The sequence below is a fragment of the Nipponia nippon genome, unplaced genomic scaffold, assembly GCF_047370975.1.
Source record: "Nipponia nippon isolate SJK-2023a ecotype South Korea unplaced genomic scaffold, ASM4737097v1 scaffold_2, whole genome shotgun sequence".
NCBI classification, from domain to species: domain Eukaryota; kingdom Metazoa; phylum Chordata; class Aves; order Pelecaniformes; family Threskiornithidae; genus Nipponia; species Nipponia nippon.
In genome coordinates, this window is record NW_028262336.1 from 50029299 (window position 1) to 50054381 (window position 25083).

The 25083-nt window shown below is 42.9% G+C and overlaps 2 protein-coding genes across 9 annotated transcripts in view; both read right to left on the reverse strand.

The window, feature by feature from the left end:
• Positions 1-2439: 2439 nt before the first annotated feature.
• TLR7 (toll like receptor 7) lies at positions 2440-24905 on the reverse strand. 4 transcript variants are annotated; one of them, XR_015704780.1, is made up of 3 exons: positions 13800-14069; positions 5920-9862; positions 2440-2535 (listed from the first exon to the last, which is right to left on the reverse strand). XR_015704780.1 is itself a non-coding variant. In XM_087757808.1 (3 exons), the coding sequence occupies exons 1-2, from the start codon at positions 13800-13802 to the stop codon at positions 6722-6724; spliced, it is 3144 nt and encodes a 1047-aa protein (XP_087613934.1). In that variant the 5' UTR covers positions 13803-14069; the 3' UTR covers positions 2494-2535; positions 6708-6721. The 4 variants fall into 4 exon arrangements, 3 of the variants coding, with proteins under 3 accessions (XP_087613934.1, XP_087613933.1, XP_009474558.1); XM_087757808.1 differs by having other exon boundaries at positions 2494-2535; positions 6708-9862; XM_087757807.1 differs by lacking the exon at positions 2440-2535 and adding an exon at positions 24821-24905 and having other exon boundaries at positions 2544-9862; positions 13800-13846.
• PRPS2 (phosphoribosyl pyrophosphate synthetase 2) overlaps positions 9773-25083 on the reverse strand; it is a 42347-nt gene continuing 27036 nt past the window's right edge. For 4 of the 5 annotated variants that reach the window (XM_087757810.1, XM_087757811.1, XM_087757809.1 and 1 more), the window contains one exon: positions 24116-24944. In XM_087757810.1, the coding sequence (XP_087613936.1) occupies positions 24852-24944 (93 nt within the window). In that variant the 3' untranslated portion in view covers positions 24116-24851. Of the gene's footprint in view, positions 9863-13799; positions 13847-24115; positions 24945-25083 lie in introns of those variants that run through there. The other variant, XR_015704781.1, reaches the window with a different exon arrangement.

A 25083-nucleotide genomic window follows, 5' to 3' on the forward strand; every position in this document is an offset into this window, starting at 1 on the left:
TAGGCTCTGTTGTGCCAAGTTTGCCTTTAAAGTCCCGGCTGAGCCCTCTGTCCTGCGGCAGAATCAGAAAAGTCTGTGTGGATAGGTATGAGAAAATGTTTGAGCCTGGTGGCCGAAACTGTGAGCTTTATTGTTCCAAATGAAACAGCAGTAGAGAGCACTTGGGAGTGTGCAGCAGGTTGTCTCATGAAAGGACAGTCTAGACTGGAGAGTTCGACAGGTGGGGACATTCACACTACCCCTGTTTAGTCCCCCAGTGCAGGATTGTATAGGAGGAAGATATCTCCCCTGGGACTCCTAGGAACAGCCTGGCTCCTCCTGGGGGGTGCTGCTTGGGGCAGGATTTGGGTTTGGACACCCTGAAATGCTCCCTCTTAATTATGGCATGCAGGCTAGCTGCCCACAGAAGGAGCAAGTGGAGGAGCATCTGCCCTTTTCCCTTGCTGCTCCTCCACTCATGGTATCACCCACACTAGTTCGAAGTGCCTTGCCATGAGAGACGAAAAGAAGAGCTTTTCTTTTTCTTTTTGAAAAGAAGAGCTGGCTTATCCAAGAGAAACAACTGCTTTCTCAGTATACATTAGTAAGTCACTCATTGCATGTAAAATTACTAATATAAGAAAATACTTGAGAACAGTGCCAGACTCGGACTGTCAGTAATTTTTTTTTGTTCCTGAGAATAGGATACTACTTTGAGAAAATATGTTCCTTTCATGCTCTTAGGTTCCTCTTTCTTTAGAGCTAGTTATATATTAGCTTGCCTTAAAAGTTCTGTTTCTTAAGGATTTTTTTTTTCCTTTCAATACATAAACCACATTCTTTCTTTCTGTGAGATTTATTAACTGATTTTGGTATGCTGTTGACAAAAATAAATGAAACTTGGGTTGTTTGAAGAATCCTTGTTGTGGTCTGTGACATTAAAAATTACTCTTTTTTTTACAGCTGAAGTGTTTTTGTGTGTGTATATATATATACATATACATATATATATATATATATATATATATAAAACTGCTCTGGGATTACTGTCTGATCAAAGGGCAGAGCCACAGAAGGGCTTAGCTGCAGCAAAGCTGAGCTCCACCACAGCTCCTCTTTGCAGAGGTGATTGCTCCTCTTTCTCTGCCACCTGCAGAGCTGCCCCCCTGCTGTCAGGTGCTCTGGGAGCAGGGTTAGAGCCAGAGAGGGTGCACATCACCCCTCAGGGCCCATGCATACACACAGGTACAGCCACATCAGTCTCAAGGAAAGTCAAACCCAAAAATGTCAGTAGTCCAGAAGATTAGTTTTTCTGCCTGGCACTTTCTATGGCTGGATCTCACTTCAAAGCAGGGATTCATTCACAGCCAGCTGTGGGAAGCTGAAGTAGAGTCTGGGAAGGAGCAGTACTAAGAGGGAAACTGTTGTCTTTGATTTACTCCCTAAATGCATGTGGCAGCTGTGACTGAGAAGTCTCTTACAGACATTGTTCCTGGTCCTTAAGAATGTGTTTAGGAAGCATTGCTCATGCTTGTAACGTTATTCCTTTTCTTAATTGGAACAAGAGAGAAAATAGGATGAGTAGGGTGGAGCATAAGTATTACGCAAATAAAGTCATATCATAAGTTATTCTTTATGTGCATCACTTACTCTGGGCCATGTTTCACAATGTTTACAAAAATTAGAGTTACCCTTCAAAGTGCAGTGTGTTCCTCTCCCAGCCACCACTGAGCTGAGTTGACATGCCCACCTACAACCTGCTGGCAGCACCCTCCCCCTTCCCTCTCCCTTTTGAGACCCAACTGAGGTGCACATCAAAACCAAAAACCAAGATGGTCATCCACATGAGGGGCTTCGTCTTTTCTCATACCAGATGCTAGAATGGGCCTTGTGTAGAATTACAGGAGACATCCAGGGTGAAATAACAGAAAATGTGGTTCCAGTGATATAAGGCTGGAAGCTAAAGCCACGAGCTGCTACTTCCTCTTTCAGCACACTGGTGTCTAAGTTTCCTGGAGTTAAGTATAGGCTATACATCACTTCTCTTTCCTCTTCTTGCAGCAGCCCAAATTGCTGGTTGGCTTTCGAAGACGAATTGTGCCACTCTGGGATTTTGATGAGCTGATGCCACTGCTGCATAAGGTGGGTTTTAGGACATAATAGCGTCTGTCACAGTGATGCTGTGGAACATCTGAGAGGAACGTGTGAGGTGAGAAACCACAGGGAATTATGGAAGGGCTTTAAGATTTGTTTTTCCAAAGGAGCAAGGGTCAATCCAATTCTTTTTTTGGAAGTTCTTGCTTTTGCATCACGAATGGGAGTTCAGGATAGATAAACAAGAGCACAGCTTAGTGATTGAGTTTCTCCTAGGTTAATACTAGAACTAAAAATAAGTCATAGTCCAAGGTAATTAGGTAATTAGGTTAAGAGATTTTATTATTAACAGAATGCAGCATTCAGCTGCAATGTTCAAGAGCATAATCTTGTATGAATATAATTCTTCCATATAGACTTGTGAATCCCAAATATTCTGGGTAAATGATGGGGAAGAATCATCTGCAAACAAGAAAACAAGAATATAAGGTAAAAACTCTCTTATTTTATGTTTCAGGAATTTTTCCTTTGCTGTTGTACACTGAGAGCAATTTGCCACTGAGGGACGTCGGTTAAAAATCAGATTTCAATTGAGTTCTTGAGTTAGCAAAGCAAAAACATAAAAAATTAGGGCAGGAAAAGAAGACATATTCACAAAAAAAGGTCTCATTGACAGTTTCTCTCTTTAATTGAAAAGTACTACATCTGTAGGAAAATACAAGACTGGGCATGTGTATTTTTAAGCAACACATACTTCCAGAACCTCTCACTCTTGTGGAACCTTAATAAAATATTGATAAAATATGTGATGCCCGAGTTGCAGATATTACCATGTGGAATATGACATAGATAAACCCAACAGCTAAGACAATGACACTGGAACTTAGCTTGTAAAATGAAAGAAAATATTCAGAAAAAGATTTAGAAACCACATGCAGAAACCTTCTGTTTTGCAAACTTGCCAGCTTTTCCATAATTATATAAATCTGTTGTCAGTCCTTCAAGAATGCCATTGCTAGAAAAAGACTGAGACTTTATTTCTTGAAATGTTTCTGAATTTGCACCAGCAAAGATGTTTTTGATTTTGTGGGTGTGGTCTGCTTTTGCTCAGAATTTTGCCATTAGCAGTATGTCTCGCTAACAATAAAGGAAGGAAAACAAAGTGCAGAGAGGTAAGGTCATGGATTTACATCAGTGGCTATTCTGATACCACTTCTTTGGCTGAGGACTGTATATCTGGAAAAAAGATACTCTCACCAAAGCAAACACACCCACCTCAGTTTTACAGAACTTAGTAGGGCTTCCTACTGTCTCATACTTTGCACACCAAAATTAAGGATTTCTCACCAGGTACACATTTGATTCTCAATTTTGGCTATTTTTCTAATGAAATAATCCCATGTATAAATAACCTCTAAGTGCTCACTAAGCAAGGAATTCATGCAGGTTGCTTTCATATATATATATCCAGATATCCAGATTCCCAGATACCCAGATTCCAGATATCCAGATTCCCTTTTCAGTTTCAGCAGCAGCAGATGGACATAGTAGAAATTATTTGACTTCTCTGTGCTTTATTTTTCCCACTTATACTCCTGGAGATAGTGGTGGATTAATGTGTGTGTCTTTTGCATTTAGACACACAATTTATCTTCCCAAATTAGGAAGCTAACTTCCATATATACTCAATGAAGTTGAGCTCCTCCAGGGGTAACTGAGAAAAATTATAATCTGAATGACCTGAGTATCTTGTTCAGAGTAAATGGAGAAATTTGGCTGATTTTTTCAGATGAACAGCCTGTCCCAGAGCTTATTTCTACAGGCAGATACTTTCAGAACAAGACTGAGAAAATGAAAAAGCAGGGGTTATTCGGAAGACAAAAAATATATTCACTGTTTTGGAGGGCCTATTGAACCAAAATGTGATGTACTACAGACCAAGGGCTCCTGATATTCACAGAGTTTTTTTTAAAGATGCTATTATGAAGTTTCTTTACAGGATATCATGTTTGCCATATAGCACCCCAACTTTATTGATGAACAAGGGTCTAAGCTAATGCTATGTTGAAATTAGACCTCCAGAAGTCCCTTCTGACATAAAATATTCTCACAGGGAGACACCTGCATGTTCCTCATACGTCAGTTCTTAAAAATAGGGAGATCAAAGAGAAAAAAGAGGATTTTTATATTATATTAACCTATGCTATAAGTCAGGATGTTTCTTGCCAGTTTTCATTCATTCTTCTTCTTGTGTCACGATAATTATAGTAATGTAAACAGCGCATTTTTTCTGGCAGTTCCACAAGAACTGTAAAAACTCGATAAATTTTCAAATATTCCTCTTCTTTTCTCTTCACCAATGCTGTAACCCCGTTACAGAAGGCCACCAAATTTGTCAGGCAGTATTTGCCCTTAGTGAAGCCATGTTGGCTGTCACCAGTCACCTCTCTCCTTTCCATGTGCCTTAGCATAGTTTCCAGGAGGATCTGATCCATGGTCTTGCCAGGCACAGAGGTGAGACTGACCAGCCTGTAGTTTCGCAGGTTTTCCTTTTTAATGGGGGTTATGTTTGCCCTTTTCCAGTCACTGGGAAGTTCACCAGTCTGCCATGCCTTTTCAAGTATGATGGATAGTGGCTTAGCAACTTCATCTGCCAGTTCCCTCAGGACCCTTGGATACAGCTCAAGGTCCCATGGACTTGTGCACATTCAGGTTCCTTAGATGGTCTCAAACCTGATCTTCTCCTACGGTGGGCGGTACTTCATTCTCCCAGTCCCTGCCTTTGGATTCCGTGAATTGGGTGGTGTGGCTAGAGCACTTGATGGTGAAGACCGAGGCAAAAAAGTACCTTGGCCTTCTCCATATTGGTTGTAGCCAGGTCTCCTGTTTCACTCATCAGGGAGGGTACAGTTTCTTTCATCTTTGTTGTCTTATGTACCTGAAGAAACCCTTGTTATTTTTTACATCCCTCGTCAAGTCCAGCCCTGGCTGTGCCTTGGCTTTCCTGATCTCCTCCCTGCACTCCTGGGCTATATCCCTATAATCTCCCCAGGATGTGAATCCCTGCCTCCACTGCCTATGCATTTTGTTTGAGAGTTTTAGTTTGGCTAAGGGGTCATGGCTTAGCCAAGCTGGCCTCCTGCTCCCCCTTCCCAACTTCTTGCACATCGGGATTGAGAGCTCTTGCACCCTAAGAAAAATGTCTTTAAATATCTTCCAGCTCTCATTCACTCCTTTATCTCTGAGGGCAGTTTCCCAAGGAATCCCATGCGCTAGCACCCTAAACAGCCAAAAGGTTGGCTTTCTGAGGTTTAGGATGCTGACTCTACTTTTTACCCATCCTGTACCCCTCAACATTGAGAATTCTACCAGGGCACGATCGCTGCAGAAGGTTCGAAGCAGTTAAGAGTGTCGGTTTCCCGTCAGGCAGAGCTGCCACCAAGACTCGTTGCCAGAGAAGAAAAAGGGCTTTGAGAGAGAGAGAAGAAGCTGCCCAGACTGTTCTGCAGGCAGGAGCGCCCGGCAAGGTGAGAGCGCGCTGCTCCTCCCAAAACAGAGATCATCACAGCAAGCAGAGAGCCCACCCATGCCACGCAGAGATGTTTAGGCTGCCATTACAAAAGGCTTCAGCTGAAATACTGTCACGTTCTCTTTTTTCTGTTTACGTTCCTTTCTTTGTTTTGCTCGATTTTCTCCATCTGCCTTATGCCTCTCCCTCAGCCTATCTGCTGCCCTGCTCCCCCTCCTCGCTCCCACGCAGGAGCTCCGTGCGCAGGGACTCCCTTCATCTTGTCCCTCCTTCTGACCCACAGCCTGCAAGGCCTTCTGAATTTGTTTCTCACATACCTTCCCGTTTTAGCCCATACACGTTCTTCAAAGTCTCTTCAGATCTGTGAGCTCTTCGACCATCCAACAGTGGGAGAGCTCCCGTGCCATATCCAAGCCCCTGACAGCAGTCCCACCAGAACTTCCTTTCCCCAGCGATAAGGGCTGTTGCCCACTCAGACAAAAGCGGTAGGCTCAGCAGCTGTTAGCCCCAGATGAGAAGGTAATCATTCCTGCATTTTCCCGACTCCTAAAGTCGAAGCATGAGCTTTGCTTAGGGCACTTTCTGAGACAAACGTGTCGGCAAATGCTTTTCTGGCTTTTCATAAATACACCAAATACAGAAACTATCATTTTCCATTAAAATCACATTTACTCCTACAGTGATCTGAACAGCAGCAACTTTAGGCACGGCCAAACTCCTCCCGGCAGTCTGTGTGCTAGAGTAAGCTGAGCAAGTGTCTCACCCACACTTGACCCAACCACGGGAGATGCCGGAGGCCTCCAGTGAACTGAAAGCTGGAAGTGGTGATTCTGTTCTAAACCAGGGACTTCCAGTGGGTAGTGCATCTTCTCTTGCTGGGCAGCAATCAGTGCCAAGCAAGGTGCGTGTCAGCTAAACCTCTGTGCTGGCAGCAGTTTCTGTTCAATCTTGTCATAGCAAAACAAGTGAACCATCAGCTTTGGGACTAATTGTGCATTTTGTTTTGGGGTACAATACCACAATTACATTTATCCTCCACGCTTCGACAGTTTCTCCAAACGAAGCTTAGGATCTTTTGCTCACCATGCATCATAACAGTATTTACCGGGAAGGGTAGAGCTAAACAGTTTCTTGGAGAAGCTTGTTGTAAGCCAGGGTATTGCTCGTAGCTATTGCATTTTTCAGGCACTGCCAGAAGTAGGGATGAGATCGAGGGTTGGTTGGCCATTCCAGGACAGAACTTCTGCACAGCCTCTTCCTCAGCCGGACATAGCGGGACTTCTGCAGAACCTTCTCAAGAAATATCAAGATAATGACATCCATTTTTTCATCTAGAAGCCGCTGGTGGGCCATGTAAAATGTTGTCTTGAACCTGCCGCTTGTAATATACTTGTTGGTCAGCACAAATATGGTCTTTTTGCTCAGCTGAATGCTCTGCGAAAGGTTGTCAAAGACTGGCTGTCCTGGGAGCCAGTCCCTCTCCTCCAGGCATAAATTGAACTGTCTGGCTTTTTGATCTTCCAGCCTTTCAACCAGTTCTGTCAGCACCCACTCATTCACAGCCGGATCTTTATTGTCATAGGCAACAAAAGCATCGTAGCAAGCATCTGGGAAAGATAAGCGCCGATAGCCCTTCAACTTGGCAGCGCAGTAATGATAACTATACCACACATCCCAGAAATAGAGATGGCTCGTCACGGTGAACACCATAAAGCCTAGGACAGTTGAAGCTGACAGAGCGTACAGGATCAAATACGAGGTGTCCAGCTCACAGGTATACAGATCCAGGAAAACCACGCTCCTTCCTTTATGTGCCCCTGGGCCAGCACAGGTCACGTCTGTGGCCAGGAGAGGAATAGTCACTTGAGTCTGATTGATCCACCAAACAAACCACACGGCATCACAATTGCACTTGAAAGGATTGCCGTGCAAAAGCAGCATCCTCAGGTTGTTAATGACATTTTCAGGGAAGCTAGATTTCTTAATTATTTGGATCTTGTTTGAGCTGAGGTCCAAGTATTTCAATTTAAAAGAGCCTCTCAGAAAATGTTTGCTTAACCGCTGAATGTGATTGTTTCGGAGCATCAGTTCTTGGAGCGTTGAAGAGCAATTGGACAGTTCTCGGGGAACAGTAGCCAGAAGGTTATTGCTGAGGTCCAGAGTTACTAGTTTCTTCAGATGCTGGAGGTTTCCCCAGTTGAAACTCTTCAGCTGGTTATTGGTTAAGTTGAGGATCTTGAGTTCTGGAGGCATAGCTTCAAAAACACCGTGAGGCAAAAAACTGAGCGAGTTGAAGGAAATATCCAGTTGTTCCAGGCTGGTCAGATTCTTGAAGAATGACAAGTATCTCGCATTCCCATCCATCCATAAAACATCTAAACGATTTCCTCTGAATTCCAAAATCTGAAGAGATTGGCTTTCTATTCCTGTGTTAATAGAGGTAGAAATCTCATTCTCGTTCATCATCAGCTTCTTCAGATAGGGCAAGTTTTTCGTAAAATTAAGCACATGAGAAACACCTTCTGCCAGAAAATAATGTTTGTTATTGCTCAGGTCTAGAATTTCTAAATGATTTAGCTCTTTGAAAGCAGTTGAGTATAGCAAGTCAATCCTGTTGTTAGAAAAATCCAGATACTTCAATCCAGACAAATGGTGGAATTCACTGCCATTTAAAGTTTGACTTATTGCGTTATCTGACAAGTTGAGGCATCTGAGGAAACTAAGTCCCTGGAAGTCTGAGGGGTTAATAAAAAATATGTTGTTTCTGCTTAAATCCAGAGTTTCTCCGTATTTCAGGCACTCCTCCTTAACTGAAGATTGGTAGGAAGCAGACTCTTTGTCTTTGGACCTGCAACTTCGCCCATACTCGTCATACCTGAAATAATGCATCTCTCGTAATACTCGCCTGTTGTATTGCTCTGCTGAAATCCTAGGATTGGAGCAAAACCCATAAAAGTTGCTTTCACCTGAAGAAGGAGAAATTTTATTCACTGAGAGGTCTATGAATTTAAGAGCTGGGAATTCTTTGAACACTCTCAGGTCAGCAATTTTAATAAAGTTAGTGCCGAGATCCAACACTGTTAGGTTTCTAAGACTGAGCAAGGGATCTAGATTTCCTTTTCGCAGTTCTTTAAAGACATAACCCCTGAGCCTCAAGGTTTCCAGGTTAGAGAGGGAGGAAAATGTCTTAGACAGATTCAGGGACGGAGAATACATCTGCAGCTCAAAATTAAAGGACAGATCAAGCTCTACAAGGCTAGGGATAAACTTCAGAAACTGAGCATCTCCAATCTCCTTCATGAGGAAATTTTGGGAGAGGTCAAGCTCTTTGAGATTCCTGATGTTTTTAAACCAGCTGCTGGGTATGCTCTGAAGAGAGTTACTGTGAAGTCGCAAAATTCTTAAATTTTCCAAGGAATAAAAAGCCTTTGCATGTATCTCAATTGCGCTCCTGGGGCAGGGAATACAAGGATACGGGGCATTATAGCAACGTGGGCAATTACCGCTTAGATCAAGAATTTCTAGGTTGTGAAGGGTACTTAAATCATGTTCTTGAATCACTTGAATCATGTTATTGTAAATATACAATTCCTTTAAAGTAGATGACAAATTGGGTGGAATATGAGTTAAGTTGTTAGACTTCAGGGAGAGTACTGTTAATTTTTTCAGCTCCAGAAAGGCTGTTTTTTCAATTTCAAATGACACATTGCATGGATTACGGTAGTAACAGTTCTGCCCCAGATACAATACTTCTATGTTTCCTAGCTCGGACAGATTGGCTTTGTGGATAGAAAAGATACTGTTCGCTTCCAGGCTCAGCAGACTCAAAGCAGCAGGAAGACCCCGGGGTATTTCCAACAGCTGGTTTGCATCCAAATACAACGACTTCAATCTTGTCAGGGCAGCAAAACTGCCGTTCTCGATCTTCGGTCTCTTGGTGCACACGTGATCTTTGGGTCCCATTCTGACGGGCACACAGTTGCATCTGAAGTCAATCTCTACGAGGTTTTCTAGATGAGCAAAGGATGTTGGATTGATATGGGGGATATGGTTAATACTCAGGGTAAGGTTGGTAGCGTTTGGAGGGATCCCTCTGGGGACTTCCAGGAGACGCCGATCGGTGCAGTCCACTGTCACGGTACCTTCAGAGGCTGTAACATCACAGGGTAAACTTTTGGGAAACCAAGCTCCTGACAGCAGCATCGGAAATGGGAAGAGCAAGACAAACGGCAACACATTTGGCATCTTCGCACAAGGTACCTAAGAATAAGGAAATAGGGAGGTATTAATTTAATGCAATGAGAACATCTCATAGGCCATCATATCAACCACGTACTGGGTCAGACCAAAGATACTGCTAACCTGGAGTCCTGTCTCTCGCACTGGCTAGAAGTGGATGGACAGTTAGGATTATAAGTTTGGGGAAGGCATATGTTGGTAAATTTTCAAAACCGCCCTGACTAACAGGCAAGTGCCTGGTATGAATTTCACATTATCCTAAGGATTCTTCCTCTAGTAAGCGTTAGAATGGATGCATGGTTGACCTAAGCCAGTCAATGGCTATACTTCCATGTGGTTTAATACCAGCTTGCATTTTCACTGTCCAGTAAGGACAGAGGGCCAAGAGGGCACTGTATCAATGTGAAGTGTAAAAATGAAAATCAAAGACAGACTTAAGATTCAGCGTGTCCCCTAAAAGACTAATAATCAGTAAAGACTCAGAGCCAAAATCCTATAGGCATTTAAAGAACCTTCCAAAACACGCTCTCTGTGTGTTGCGTCTTTGTGGTCTTGTATCCTTTATAGATTTGTGTGCACTGTGGGAAGATTGCTCAGGTAACGTGGACTAACCAGACCATGCCTGTGAATTCACATTTCATCATTTTCATCTCTTGGGAAGTAATTTCTTAAGAATCAAAATAACCTTCATTTGGTTTATAGCAATTCACATTGGCAACTCACCCAGACGGAGGCCCCTGGGTAAGACAGTTCACCAGTGTCTTCCATACGGTCTAACCAATCAACTTTAGAGGATGATTAACTTTTCTGATTTCCTGATGTAGAAAAGCACTTGGATGAAAATGATGAATGCAAATAATCAGAGTAAGTGGGGAGCCAATTTGGAGAAGATAAAATGCATTCATTTGCTCCCACCATCCTAGCTTTTTTTTCAGAACTCTTTTTCCTCCCCTAATATGGGCAGGGACGTGGGAGGGAGAAGGAAGGACTCTACCAGTGATGATACCAATTACACGGAAAACTGAAAGTCTTTCTTTGAATGAAAAGGGACATTGCCAAAGAAAAATCTGGATATGTTCTTGTAAATATTTTGCATTCCTTCTTTTCCAAGGGACACACTATATTCTGCATGTACTGTCTCTCACAGTATCCTCCTGGACAAAAAGTCCAGCATACAGCTGGATAAACACATAATGCAATGGGTGTGCAATTGGCTGATGGGTTGGGCTCAAAGGTTTATAGTAATTGGGGTTACATCGGGCTGGTGACCAGTCACTAGCGGAGTTCCGCAGGGATCCATCTTGGGGACAGTGCTCTTCAGTATCTTCATAAACGACTTGGATGCAGGACTGGATGGTTTGTTATCAAAGTTTGCCGATGGCACAGAACTGGGAGGAGCTGTTGACACTCTCAAGGGCAGAGAGGCCCTGCAGAGAGATCTGGACAAATTAGAGAGCTGGGCAATCACCAACCGTATGAAGTTTAACAAGGGCAAGTGCCGGATTTTGCACCTGGGACATGACAACCCTGGATGTACATACAGACTGGGGAATGAGAGGCTGGAGAGCAGCCCCGCAGAGAGGGATCTGAGGGTTCTGGTCGACGGCAAGTTGAACATGAGCCAACAGTGTGCCCTGGCAGCCAAGAGGGCCAGCCGTGTCCTGGGATGCATCAAGCACTGTATTGCTAGCCGGTCGAGGGAGGTGATTGTCCTGCTCTACTCTGCACTGGTGCAGCCTCATCTTGAGTACTGTGTGCAGTTTTGGGCACCACAGTACAAAAAGGATACAAAGCTGCCAGAGAGCATCCAGAGGAGAGCCACGAAGATGGTAAAGGGTTTAGAGGGGAAGCCGTATGAGGAGCGGCTGAAATCACTTGGTTTGTTCAGCCTGGAGAAGAGGAGACTGAGGGGAGTCTGACCTCATCGTGGTCTACAGCTTCCTCATGAGGGAAGGAGGAGGGGCGGGTACTGATCTCTTCTCCCTAATGACCAATGATAGGACTCGAGGGAACGGCAGGAAGATATGCCAGGGGCGTTTCAGGTTGGACATTAGGAAAAGGTTCTTCACCCGAAGGGTAGTGGAGCATTGGAACAGGCTCCCCCGAGAGGTAGTCACGGCGCCAAGCCTGACAACATTCATGAAGCAATTGGACAATGCCCTTAGACATATGGTATGATTTTTGGGGTTGTCCTATGCAGGGACAGGAGCTGGACTTGATAATCCTTGTGGGTCCTTCCCAACTCAGGATATTCTATGATTCCATGATTCTATGATTCAAAGACTTCCTTAGACGAATAAAAAAACAAAAAGAGTGCCTCTCCTAACTGAATGGCCCATGATGCCACGGCTCCTGCCTACCTCCATCTCTTGCTTTACCAGAACAACGTACCCCAGGGGTCAGGGTCATTAGCCAAGGCAGGTGCCCATGGAGCATGGCAGAGAGGTGGCGGGGAAACCGCAGAGACTCTCTGCACTGCAGGACATGTCACTCCATCACATGGATGCCATTGACCTTTATCTGTCGATGCACGCCACAGCAGACCGTTAAGTGCCGACCCTTGCCAGCCACGGACACGGTACCTGCAGCCACCAAGGGAAATACTGACAACCAACATGGATCAAACTCTAGCAGCCTGTCTTCCTTTAAAAGAAGGACGGAAAACCTCTGCTGCTAACTGGGGGTGAAACCACAAATTTGCCGCTCTTGAGGAAAAGTTAATTAAAATCATCCTTTAAAGGTTTGCTAAACCAAATTAAACCCCTCTGTCCAAGCCCAAGAGCAGGATGCGGGCAAGGTGAGATTGCAGTCTAGATCGCCACTAATTTTCTGCATGAACTCATCCTCGGCCACTGCACTCAGGCACTGAATTTTAGGCACTTACCCAAGTTCCTCAATTCATTGCCATCAACCTGGGCTGCACTGACATTAAAGAGAGAGCGGGAGAGAAGAGAGAGAGAGGCCCCTCTGCAGGCGCTGCTCAGCTCTGAACATGGAGGGAGCTCTGCCTGACTGTGCACCGCACAGAGACTAACACTGCAGCTTTAGGTGCCTGAAATCAGGGACAATGAATCTGGGTCTTAAAAGCCTTCAGAAATACGTTTGTAGGGTTCTTAAGAAGTCAAAAAATGCCTTTTGAGACATTCACAATGCTCAGATTTTGAGCTTTCACGGATTGTCTTATTTTTAGGAACTTGAGCATTGTTGCAGAGCCAGCCTAGCTCCTACCATCTTTGTGCTTCATTTCTTTGTATATCCTTCTGTTTCCCAATACCCTTTTAATGCATTAGCTGTTTTAACTGTAAACTGTTACATTCTGGTGCTGTGTCTAACTATTTGCATGTGTAACACCTTGGGTCTGTCATAGTACCAGAACAAATAAAAAAGATTGTTTTAATTAGAAGAAACAAGCAACGCTGACTTGTGCAACCTCTTTGCAATGAGAAGCTAGTTTAAAAGCACAGCTAGAGTATTCATGTGAACTGTCCTTCTCTCTGTGATCTACGCTGGCCTTTATAAGAAGTCCAAAAAGCGCTAATGTGCTGATATTAACTAGCACGTGCCCAAAGCCATAATGATTTAGGGTATTCTTCAAATACTCAGCAACAATACAGCTAGGTGTTTCTGAAGGAATTTTTTCTGTAGGTGTTCCATATGTATTTTAAGAGGTGAAAGGGGGAAACGCTAGAGAAAAAAAGAACACCTCAAAAGTTAAAGCAATTAGAAAAGTCATTACTGTACTTGTTCTGTAGCACAGGAGTACAAATAAATGCTAGCCAGTTAGTATTAGTGCAAATGAATGCTTTTGTTTCCTGTCGTTCTGTATCGCAGCTTCTAGCCACAGTAACAAATTGGAATATTTAGAAAGCAGAAAAGGAGAATACGTTCTTGAAAGTCTTCCACAACGGTTCCAGTCAAAGAGGTGTAAGAGCAAATTTAAAATGAAAGTTTAACCTACCATTTTCTGTGTGCTTCCAGGTCTGGCAAATTTGTTGCTGGAGGAGACTGTAAATCAGAGCAGAAGAAAACAGCATAAAAGAGGTCCCCACTGGTTCAGCTCAGGTGCAGAGGAGAGTATACCATGACATAACTCACTCAAGAAAACAGCAGTAATCTCTACTCTATCACTACTCTTCAGCTGTACTGCAACTTGAGAAATAATTAAATGCGAAACAACTGCTGCAACCTACTTCCTCAAATATTTGTACTTAAAAATAAAACAGCAGTACCTCATTTACTCCTCCACCCCCCATAAAAATAACCGAATACTCTTGTTTTTTTCCTTTTAAACAGAAGAATGAGTCTCATGACTCATACATCCACGTGCTTTTGTAACAAAAGTTTGGGTTTTTTTTCATTTTGGTCTGAAATAGGGAGGTCTGAAATGCTGCAATTTGCTCTCTTCTTTGCTACTTGAACACAGTTTCCATTTGAAACTATTTTACCTAGCTACACTGTCATACCATGAAGAACTATAATAAGACCTACTCCAAGAAGATGAATATCCAAGCCACAGAGAACCCCAAAGGAGGGCAATTGCAAAATACTTGGTGAGAGAGCATGAGATTAATCAGCTAAGAGACAAAAGTGTTACATAGGGGTAACAGTCACTTCAGAAAACTAAGATTTGCAGAAGATCAAGTTCCTTCTTTCCCCCCTCCCCTTTCTTAGTGTAACCTGCACAAACAGAGACAGAAATTGTTAACTGATGTTAACAATATTTTAGATTTGGAAGTTTAGTAGTATTATTGTTATTGTTGTTGTTGCTGTTGTTGTTGTTGTTGCTGTTGTTATTGTTGTTATTATTATTATTATTATTGTTGTTGTTGTTGTTGTTGTTGTTGTTGTTGTTGTTGTTGTTATTATGGGTGCATTTCTGCTGCAATTAACTTCAAGAACTGGGACAAATCTCTTAAGCTGAATACTTTGTGGAAGAAATATCTATTAAGTGAATGGGACTTCGCGGAAGGGAACCAAAATAAACCAAGCAAAAAGGATAATGGTAAGGGCATAGGGAACAGCATACAAAAAAGATGAAAACTGCATGGGAGAGTGTGGAAGGAACCAAGTTCAAGATGACATGGGTAGACTTAAGCTGGTGACAATCCAGCATTTAATGGAACATGGTGTCTGTTTGAGAGTTTCTTACTTCAAAGTTTCTATGCTTAGCACGACAGACTAGTTCAATGGTTAGGATATTTATTAGGTGGGGTGGTTTTTTCATGTCTTCTTTCCCTACATACTTTTCTTTACATTTTAAATAGCAGTTCATAATTTCTCTGACTGTGGTGGAGCTGAGGAACCCATTTTGAAAGACTGGAACCTGAAGAATGAACAGGGAAAGACTTTGCAATCATACTTTAAAATTCCCTGGGTTTAGTGGCCGAGTCACACAGACATAAACGAAACCAAGAAAGCGTATGGCATCATTAGCATTTTAATCAAGGCCTGGGAAAGGGCTCATGAATTCACTATAGGTTCAGGACTATATCGCTCACCTTTGTGCCTGATTACTAATAGTACTGTAATAAAATACGATTCCTCTGCTATTTACTGGTAACTGGATTTTTCTTTTCACACCAGATGCACTGAGGTTTTCATTGGGCGTTATTAGAACTACTGCAGATGTCTCACTAAAATCCTGCTGCGTTCTGCAAGGCCATTCAATGCATTTCTGGTAGGAGGAAAGCATTCGTTGCAAACACCCCACACTAGCTATTCCACTCCAAATATTTCACAGATTGTATGCCACCAAAAGAGAAAGTTAGCTTCCATGCACTTGTAGCTATTCACCGTATTGTAAAGCAAATGTGCTTAATTAATTGTGAAATCAGAGAATGACTTGGCACAAGCTGGATTGAGAAAGTGTATTTCTTCAAGCGCCTGCCCATGTCCCTGGTATTTGACACTGGAACACCGCTTAAACACGAGATGCTTAATGCCCACTCACTTTGGTTGTAAGCAGGTTTTCTAAAGCACAGTGTCCAGTCACCCCACCCTGTAATTTTTGACAGGTGCTCAGTGTCTTTGGAGATCTCCCTTGCAATCTATACCTACAAACTTCAGAAATTTTAATAGCTGTACTGACGCTTTGCCTTTTCTTTTGGACTAAGGTTGATTTTATTTTTTTCATATTAGGAACTCGCTGTCACCCAGCCAAGAGCATATGAGTTTCAATTCCGTGCAGAGTGAAACTGCAACTTTAGCTGAACGCTAATAGAAACACACAGCGCTTTGTTGCTTTTTTTTTAACCTAAGAAATGTGGGAAGCAAAATACAGCAATATTTCTCTTCAAAAGTTGGGGGGTAAATGCAGGGGAGCTCAGCAGTCCAGAACTTCAGAACTATAACTTGATTTTTAGAGGCACAGGGAGTCACTGATTTACTGATTTGAAAAGTTCAGGTTTCCCTCAGATGTTGTGCGAAACTTCTTTTGCCTCCACTGAAACGCAAAGTAACCGAAAGCAGAAAAGTACTTCCTACTGCACCACGTGCTAGGGGAGCACCCACTGGTAACAACACATGTATTTTGCCTCCTCTGTCAGCAAGCACTATAATGTAAAGTAGAGCAGGAGTCTTTAATTGCCTCGATCCTTCATCTACTGGTCTGGTTTTCAGTTAGATTGAAATTGGACTGGTGAACATTCCGTTTTCTTTTTTTTTCTCTTCTAAATGAAAGCTTGCAGCAAGTTGCTTTAGTCTGTTTATCAAAATCAGGATTCTACTGTGTTTATCTTAAAGCTGGGTTGTTTACTTGAAGTCTTAAAGGCTTGCAGTAATGTCTTTTCTCTAATGTGCTAACGCTTATACTAATAATTTTGATACAGCCCCATGTGTTCATGGTTACTACGACGTTCCGTGTAACATTGCATAATTTACCCAGGAAATTATCAGAGATAAGTTGCTCAATTTTTGAAATACATAAGTTGACTCTTTAAACTGGTGTAGACAGATGTATGAAAAGAACCACAAAGTGAAATGGACAGCAAAATTGAGGAAATGATAACAAAATCACTTGCGGAAGCCCTAAGGGATTTTAAAAATGAAGGAACCCTTCTGATGATAGCTGTTGCAGAAATGTTTTTGCAGGCACTGAAAAATAACCAAAACGATGAATGGTAGACAACAGTAGAGAAGACTGGCCTACAACAAGGGCAGAGGAAGCCCTTCATCCACTAGGCGGGTGACCTACCAAATTAGTTAAACAAGACTTTCGTTTTGTGAACCCATGTTGACTGTGCCTGATGACTGCATTATTCTTTAAATGCCTTTCAATAGTACCCAGTATAATCCTTACCATAATTTTTCCAGGAACTGAGGTTAGACTAACATGTCTGTAGTTCCCTGAGTCTTCCCTCTACGCCCTTTTTGTAGATCAGAATAACATTGGCTAGCTTCCAGTCAGCAGGGACCTCCCCAGTACCTTTGGTAGATGATCAAGAGGGGTCCTGCCATAACAGCCACTAGCCCTTTCAGATCTCTGGGATGAATCCCATCAGGCCCCATGGACTTAACATTCAGCTGATACAGCTGGTCCCTTAGATTTTCAGTGTCCACAAATGGAAAGTCACTGTTCCCACACATGTGGTCCTCCGACTCAGGGGACCGTGCAGCCCAAGGTCTATGAATATTATTAAAGACTGAGGAAAAAAATGCATTTAATGCCTCCGCTTTGTCTTCATCCCTATTAATCAGATGACCATCTTCAACAAGTGTCAGTCCAATGTTTTCTTTAGACATCCTCTTGCTATTAACATACTTTATAAAGCCCTTCTTGTTATCTGAAGCAACACTGGCCAGTTTCAACTCTAATTGAGCTTTTGCCTTTTGTGTCTTCTCCCTCCATAAACGAACCACAGCTCTGTACTCTTCCTGCAAAGCGTGACCTCGCTTCCAGAGATCATACAATTTCTTTTTCCTCTTGAGCTCCACAAGGAGTTCCCTGTTCAGCCAAGCTGCTCTTCTGCCCTGGTTGCTTGACTTACAACACAGTGGAATTGCCTGCTCCTGTGCTTCTGAAAGGTGGTTCTTAAAGACTGATGAGCACTCATGGACTCCTAAGCCCTCAAAAGCAGATTCCCAGGGTACTCTGCTAAATAGCTCCCTGAATAGCTTAAAGTTTGCTCTCCTCAAGTCCATGGTAGCAACTCTGCTGTCCTTTTTTTCTCATTACAGTGAAAATTTTAAACTCAACCATGATCACTGTGGCCAAGATAGCCAGCTACCATCACATCCCCCATGAGTCCCTCTCTATTCACAAATAGCAAGTCTAGGAGGGCACCTTTCATAGTTGGCTCACTAAGTACTTGTGACAAGGAGCTATCATCTCGTACAAACTTCAAGAATTTCCAAGACCTGCTTGTCACAGCAGTATAATATTCCTAGTTGATGTCCGGGAAGTAGAAATCTCTCATAAGGACAAGGGCTACCAATCCAGAAATTTCTCCTAATTGCCTATAGAATAACTCATCAGCGCTTACAGCATGGCTGGGTGATTGGTAGTAGACACCCACTACAACATCTCCTTTGTTTTCCATCCCCCTAATCCTTACCCAGAGGCTCTCAACCACATCATCACCAACTGTAAGGGCTGTGCAATCAAACCTCTCCCTTACATGTAGTGTGACACCTCCATCTTGCCTGCCCTGCTTATCCCTCCTGAACAGCCTGTAGCCCTCCATCCCAGCACTCCAATCATGTGACTCATTCCACCAAGTCTCACTAATACCAATCATATCGTAGCTCTGAGAGATGACCAACACTTCCAGTTCATCCTGTTTCCCTCTCATACTATGTGTATTGGTGTGCTTTTCAGATATGCTCCTGAGACCTCTGTGCTCCCAGGAGCAGTGTAAATGTTCCCACTAGGACTGCCACTCTCTGGTGATGTCATGCCAATCCTTGGCTTACTTACTGCAGTCCTGTTGGTATCCCCTTCCCCCAATGATTCTAGTTTAAAACTCTCTTGATCAGCCCTGCCATCTTACTCCCAAAGACTCATTTTCCTCATCGGGACAGGTGGTCCGGTAAGGCCCCAACATACCTTGTCTCTCGAAGGCTCTTCCATTGTTTAGAAAAAACAAAGTTTTGGCAGAGGCACCAATGCTTGAGCCAGGTATTGATATCCTGGGCTCACCTGTTTTCTTCCAAGGTCTTCGCCCATTACTGGGAGGAATACTACCTGTGCTCCTGAATTTTTTAGCATTCTTCCCAGGGCTCTGAAGTCTCTTTTAATTGACCTCAGTCTTTTTGTTGTGTCATCATTTGTATCCACTTGAACTAGGCTCTTCAGTCTTGTGGTGACATCCCTAATTTGGGCTCCAGGAAGGCAGCAAACTTCCCTGAAGTGGGTCCAGTCTGCAAACAGGTGCTTCCATTCCTCACAGGAGGGAATCGCCAATGACCATAACTTGCCGTTGTTTCTTCTTGGTGCTGGTCTTAATGCAGGTTTTGTTATGAGGGGTTGGTCTATCTGATCTTGGCAAGACTGCTTGCGCAGGTTCCTCCTCTTTCTCATCATGCACTTCATCTACTGTACCAAGGGCCTCATACCTGTTCTGTAAGGGTATATCTCAGACGGTAACTTAGGGTAAGGAGGGGTTTCTCTTATTGTTCCGTGTTGTAACCTTCTTCCACCCCTCATTATCCCTTGTGACACTGCCTTGCTCCTGGCACAAAGCAGATCCAGGACCTGCCTCTGTAGTGGCCATGCTGAGTTGGCTTCTATGCAACATAAATGGCAGAGTATGGCTCCATTGATCAATCATCTCCCTCTCAGACTCAGGAATACTCTTCAGTCTGATCACCTCCTCCTGCAGCTCAGTGACCAAGCAGAGCAGTTCATCAGTCTGGTCACACTTGTCACAGTCTTGCTCACAATCACTTTCCACCTCTAGGAATATCCCTTCACACATCCCACAGCCAGCAACCTGAGTGGTCAAGTGCTTGAACAGGAGCTCTGTCTGTATGGCTGCATTGATTCTATCCGGTGCTAGAAGCTCAGGAGAAGCAGGGGAGACTGCTTTTTGCTGGGTGGTCGCCATGCTGCCACTGCCATGTGCCTGCCCACTGCCGTGCACCTGCCCTGTTTCCTGTAACTGAAAGTGAGTTACCTTCAAGGAGGTAGTAGGCATCCAGAAATACCTGAAATAAGATCCAAGCTCTCCAGGGTCAGCAATGCAACTACACCTCTCCCGTTTCCCCCTTCCTAAGGGGACAATCAGATAGGGTAGCCAGAGAGGGCATTGCTGCCTTCCTCTGAGGGATGACGAGGAGGAGAAGTGCTAAGGCAGTAATGCTGGAAGTGGTGATACACGCTAATGCAGGAACTGCCGGCAAATCACACAACCGGCAGGTTCACAGGAGTTTGGGCACTTGTGAATTGGATATCCTCAAGTCCTATTTCTTAGTGATGAAATGACTAGCCCGCAGGACCACCTCAATTGGAAAAGTTGCATGTATGTAATCCTACCGTGGTTTATGAAGTCATTCTCAGGCAAGAGCACTGAGGGAGCACTGGAGCAGCCCCTACAGAACAACGTGGAACCCAGACACTGATGGACCTGACCAAATCACATAGCAGGAAAGCAGCTCCATACAGCATAAAGGCTTAAGATTAGGGCAAGCAAGCAACTGTAACAAGACTCATATTAAGCATGCAAGTGTGTCGATTCATGGGCTTCTAGAGACCATGGAACATGGTACTGTCATTTATTATAGGGTTTGATATTGCCTTTTAAAAAACTGTGCATGACATTTTTATAGGAGAGGGCTGCTACTCAACAGAGGTTATTTAGATCCTAATTTCAGGGACTGCAATTGATATGGATTGATTTCCTTATTTTTACAAATAAACAATATAGATATTTCTGTTAGAAACCACGGAAGCTCCTGAGAATAGTCACATAGGACTTAGGACTTCTCTGCCAAAAAAGGTGGCAGGATCAATAGCCCAACTGAAGTGCATCTACACCAATGCACCAGCATGGGCAACAAAGAGGAGGAGTTGGAAGCCATTGTGCAGCTGAAAAACTGTGATACAGTTGCAATCATGGAAACATGGTGGGATGACTTGCACAACTGGAGTGCTGCAATGGATGGCTATGAACATTTCAGAAGGGATGGGCAAGGCAGGAGAGGTGGTGGGGTAGCCCTGTATATTAGGGAGTGTTTTGACTGTCTAGAGCTTGATGATGGTGATGAAAGGGTTGAGTGTTTATGGGTAAGAATCAGGGGGAAGGCCAACAAGGCAGATATCCTGGTGGGAGTCTGTTATAGACCACCCAACAAGGACGAAGAGACAGATGAAATATTCTATAAGCAGCTGGCAGAAGTCTAACGATCACTAGCCCTTGTTCTCACGGAGGACTTCAACTTACCAGGTGTCTGCTGGAAATACAATACAGTGGAAAGGAAACAGTCCGGGACGTTCCTCAACTGTGTGGAAGATAACTTTTTGACACAGCTGGTGAGTGAGCCAACCAGGGGAGGTGCCCCACTGGACCTGTTGTTTGTGAACAGAGAAGGACTGGTGGGTGATGTGATGGCTGGAGGCCATCTTCGGCACAGCAATCACAAAATGATAGTTTTCGATTCATAGAGAAGTAAGGAGAGGGGTTAGCAAAACTGCCACCTTGGACTTCTGGAGGGCAGACTTTGGCCTGTTTAGGAGCCTGGTTGACAGAGTCCCTTGAGAGGCAGCCGTGAAGGGCAAAGGAGTCCAGGAAGGCTGGACACTCTTCAAGAAGGAAATCTTACAGGTGCAGGAGCAGGCCATCCCCATGTGCCAAAAGACGAGCTGATGGGGAAGACCGGCCTGGCTGAACAGAGAGCTTTGGCTGGAACTCAGGAAAAAAAGGAGAGTTTATGACCTTTGGAAGAAGGGGCAGGCAACTCAGGAGGACTACAAGGATGCTGTGAGGTTTTGAACAGGGAAAATTAGAAGGGCCAAAGCCCAACTAGAACTTAATTTGGCTACTGCAGTAAAAGACAACAAAAAATGTTTCTATAAATATATTAAGAACAAAAGGAGGGCTAAGGAGAAACTGTATCCCTTAGTGGATGCAGCGGGAAACATAGTGACAAAGGACAAGGAAAAGGCTGAGGCACTTAATGCCTTCTTTGCCTCAGTCTTTAATAGTCAGACCAGTTGTTCTCCTGGTACCCAGCCCCCTGAGATGGAAGACAGGGACAGGGAGCAGAATGAAGCCCCCATAATGCAAGGGGAAACGGTTAGCGACCTGCTACACCACTTAGACACACACAAGTCTGTGGGGCCAGATGGGATCTACCCAAGGGTACTGAGGGAGCTGGCGGAGGTGCTCACCAAGACACTTTCCATCATCTGCCAGCAGTCCTGGCTAACCGGGCAGGTCCCAGTTGACTGGAGGTTAGCAAATGTGACACCCATCTACAAGAAGAGGCGGAAGGAGGATCTGGAGAACTACAGGCCTGTCAGCCTGACCTCAGTGCCGGGGAAGGTCATGGAGCAGATCATCCTGAGTGCCATCACGTGGCACATACAGGACAACCAGGTGATCAGGCCCGGTCAGCATGGGTTTATGAAAGGCAGGTCCTGCTTGGCTAACCTGATATCCTTCCATGACAAGGTTACCAGCTTAGTGGATGAGGGAAAGGCTGTGGACATTGTCTGCCTAGACTTTAGTAAAGCCTTTGACACTGTTTCCCACAGCATTCTCCTGGAGAAACGGGCTGCTCATGGCTTGGATAGGCTTACACTTCGACTACTCATAAAGTGTTAACTCAAACTCCCAATGAAAATTAAACATTGCGTCCCTTCTGTCAGACCATAAAAAGAAGGAGAAGGATGATCTTATTATAAAGATGTGTACCAGTCTAGTGTGATTAACAGTTCATCCTTATGGCCAAGACAGCTAGAACATGATTTATGAGCAAGGGTTGCAGGAGAATCATTCTTCCCTATTCGACCTGTGCAAGGCATGGTCTCTAAAAAAAAAGCGTAGCAAAAGAATAAACCCACAAGCAATCTCTTGGCACAAGTAGTTTTCAAGTTTTATGTACAATACTTGTGCACAGTAAAGGCAAACAATTCAGCTTTTTGTTTGTAACAAAGATCTGATCTATAAAACAATTGATACTGTGCATTAAAAGTATTGTATACCTTTTGCATAGTAATAAGGTCTAAACTTTGGTATAATTATGTGGCCACAGACTTGGTTTTAACAACTTAACTGTGAAGTAATATTTTTCAACACAATAGGTTAAGTGATCTTACATTTAAAAAAATTCTTTACCTAATAAAACAATAATGTAAATTCATTTTCATTGTGATATAACATATTTTTGAAAACTCAACTGTAATGAGGAATTCCTCTGAGAACTAGTGGCTGAACTGAATTGTCTTCACAGTATCTTAAACACCCCATTTCTGTATTCATCACTGAAAGCAGTACAGGTGAAATTCTGTTTTACTCATTTTCATATAGGAAAAAGAAACCCCCATATAAAGACAAAATAGATTAATTCTCAGAGAAACCAAAAGAATAGCCTGTCTGAAGACTGTCCTAAATGGAATGGAAAAATCCATTTTATAATACAACATTGCATCATTATAAATATATCCCAGAATAAGCAAGGCAGGATGAAATAAGGCTATTTTTTATGCAGCTCCACAGTAAAGAAACATCTCTCAAGCATGGCATGTGCTTTTGTAATTAACAACTGCAATTTCAGGTAGGAAACTGAGTTTTCCCATGATCTAGGTGAAGGAACACTATCTTAATACACACAAACTCTTCCTTTCTAGCAGGAAGGCTGGAAAGGCTTCATAGAAGGATTCAAAGACCTAAAATTACAATATTAGATTTGTTTTTTTCCCCCAGAATCCATTACTGACTGCATTACCAGTACTTAACCATTAGCTTTCTCAGCATACAACAGGCGAAACTGTTTTCATAATGATTTTAATTCTCTAATGTTAAAGTATTCAAGACTAGTTAGTCTACCATAGTTCACTGGCTTCACTGTAAAGTATTGTGGTACTTTGTAATAGAAACCTGAAGCTCTATTGACTGTGCAGTTTGAAAAAAAAAAGTATTTTTGGATACTTTTTAATCACTAAATGTGAGTAGACATCAGCTTGTATAAATATAAGTATGTTTAAATTTGCTGTTTGGACTTTGCGTAGTGAAGCCTTACAATATTAACAGGAAAACTGCTATGAAATGATTCATACGATCACAATCAAGGAATGTCAAAAACCACACAGAAAAAATGAGATTTAAACCAAACTGCTCATGATTAAAGATTGGTCCTTATTATTGAAGCACGTGAAATGAATCATCCCAGGAATACCGAAACATTAATCTTGCTACTGAAGACAGTAACTGCACAGAATAGATGTTAAGCTAACGACTTAATGTAATGAGAGCTTTACAAAAGGAAACAGCAGCCACATACATCTTGTGGAAAAAAGAACATGAAGTCTATGAAACACAGTTAATACTATGTATGTGTCAACGGTTCCTCAAAATTAACATGAAGTTTACATTCTGTTAGGGCTTACAAAATACTATTCATGGTAGTGAAACATGACAAAACAAAAACCAACAGCTGCTTGCCTGACAGATGAATAGATACAAGATACCCAAGCCTGCAGCATTTAGCTTAACACAGAAAATGATCTTACATGCATACATCCCATTAAGTTCTATGAACAGTTTGTAGCTCTGTATAGAAAAACAGATCTGAAGCAGCAGTTTAGCAGAAAGTGAGGATAGACACACAAAAGAGAACTTATGCAACACACAAGACTTCCAGACTCTCAAAGGAATCATAAAGTTTCTGCAAGATGGAGATTTATTGCCCATTTACAAAGAACAAATGGTAATTACAAGACAAATATAATAATTAAACATACAAGCTCTGAAATTCTACAAAGATACTAATTTCTTGTGGTTGAGATGCATTGTTAAGAACAACAGCGTTAGCTGAAGGGACCTTTGCAAAGATGCAATGTAATCTCCTGCAGTTACAAGGGGACGTGACTGAACAGGTAAGACACAGATTCACCATTGTGTGTTCTTCGAATTGCCTCAGCCAGGATCATGGAAATGTCAATAAACTGAAAGAAAATCAAGATAAATTTTATGGCATGCCAAGAACAATAAACTCTACAGTTTATAAACATATAAACAAATATTCAATTTACCATTGTGCTCTCTTACCTCTTCTAGGAAGTAAAATGACATTAAAGCATTAGG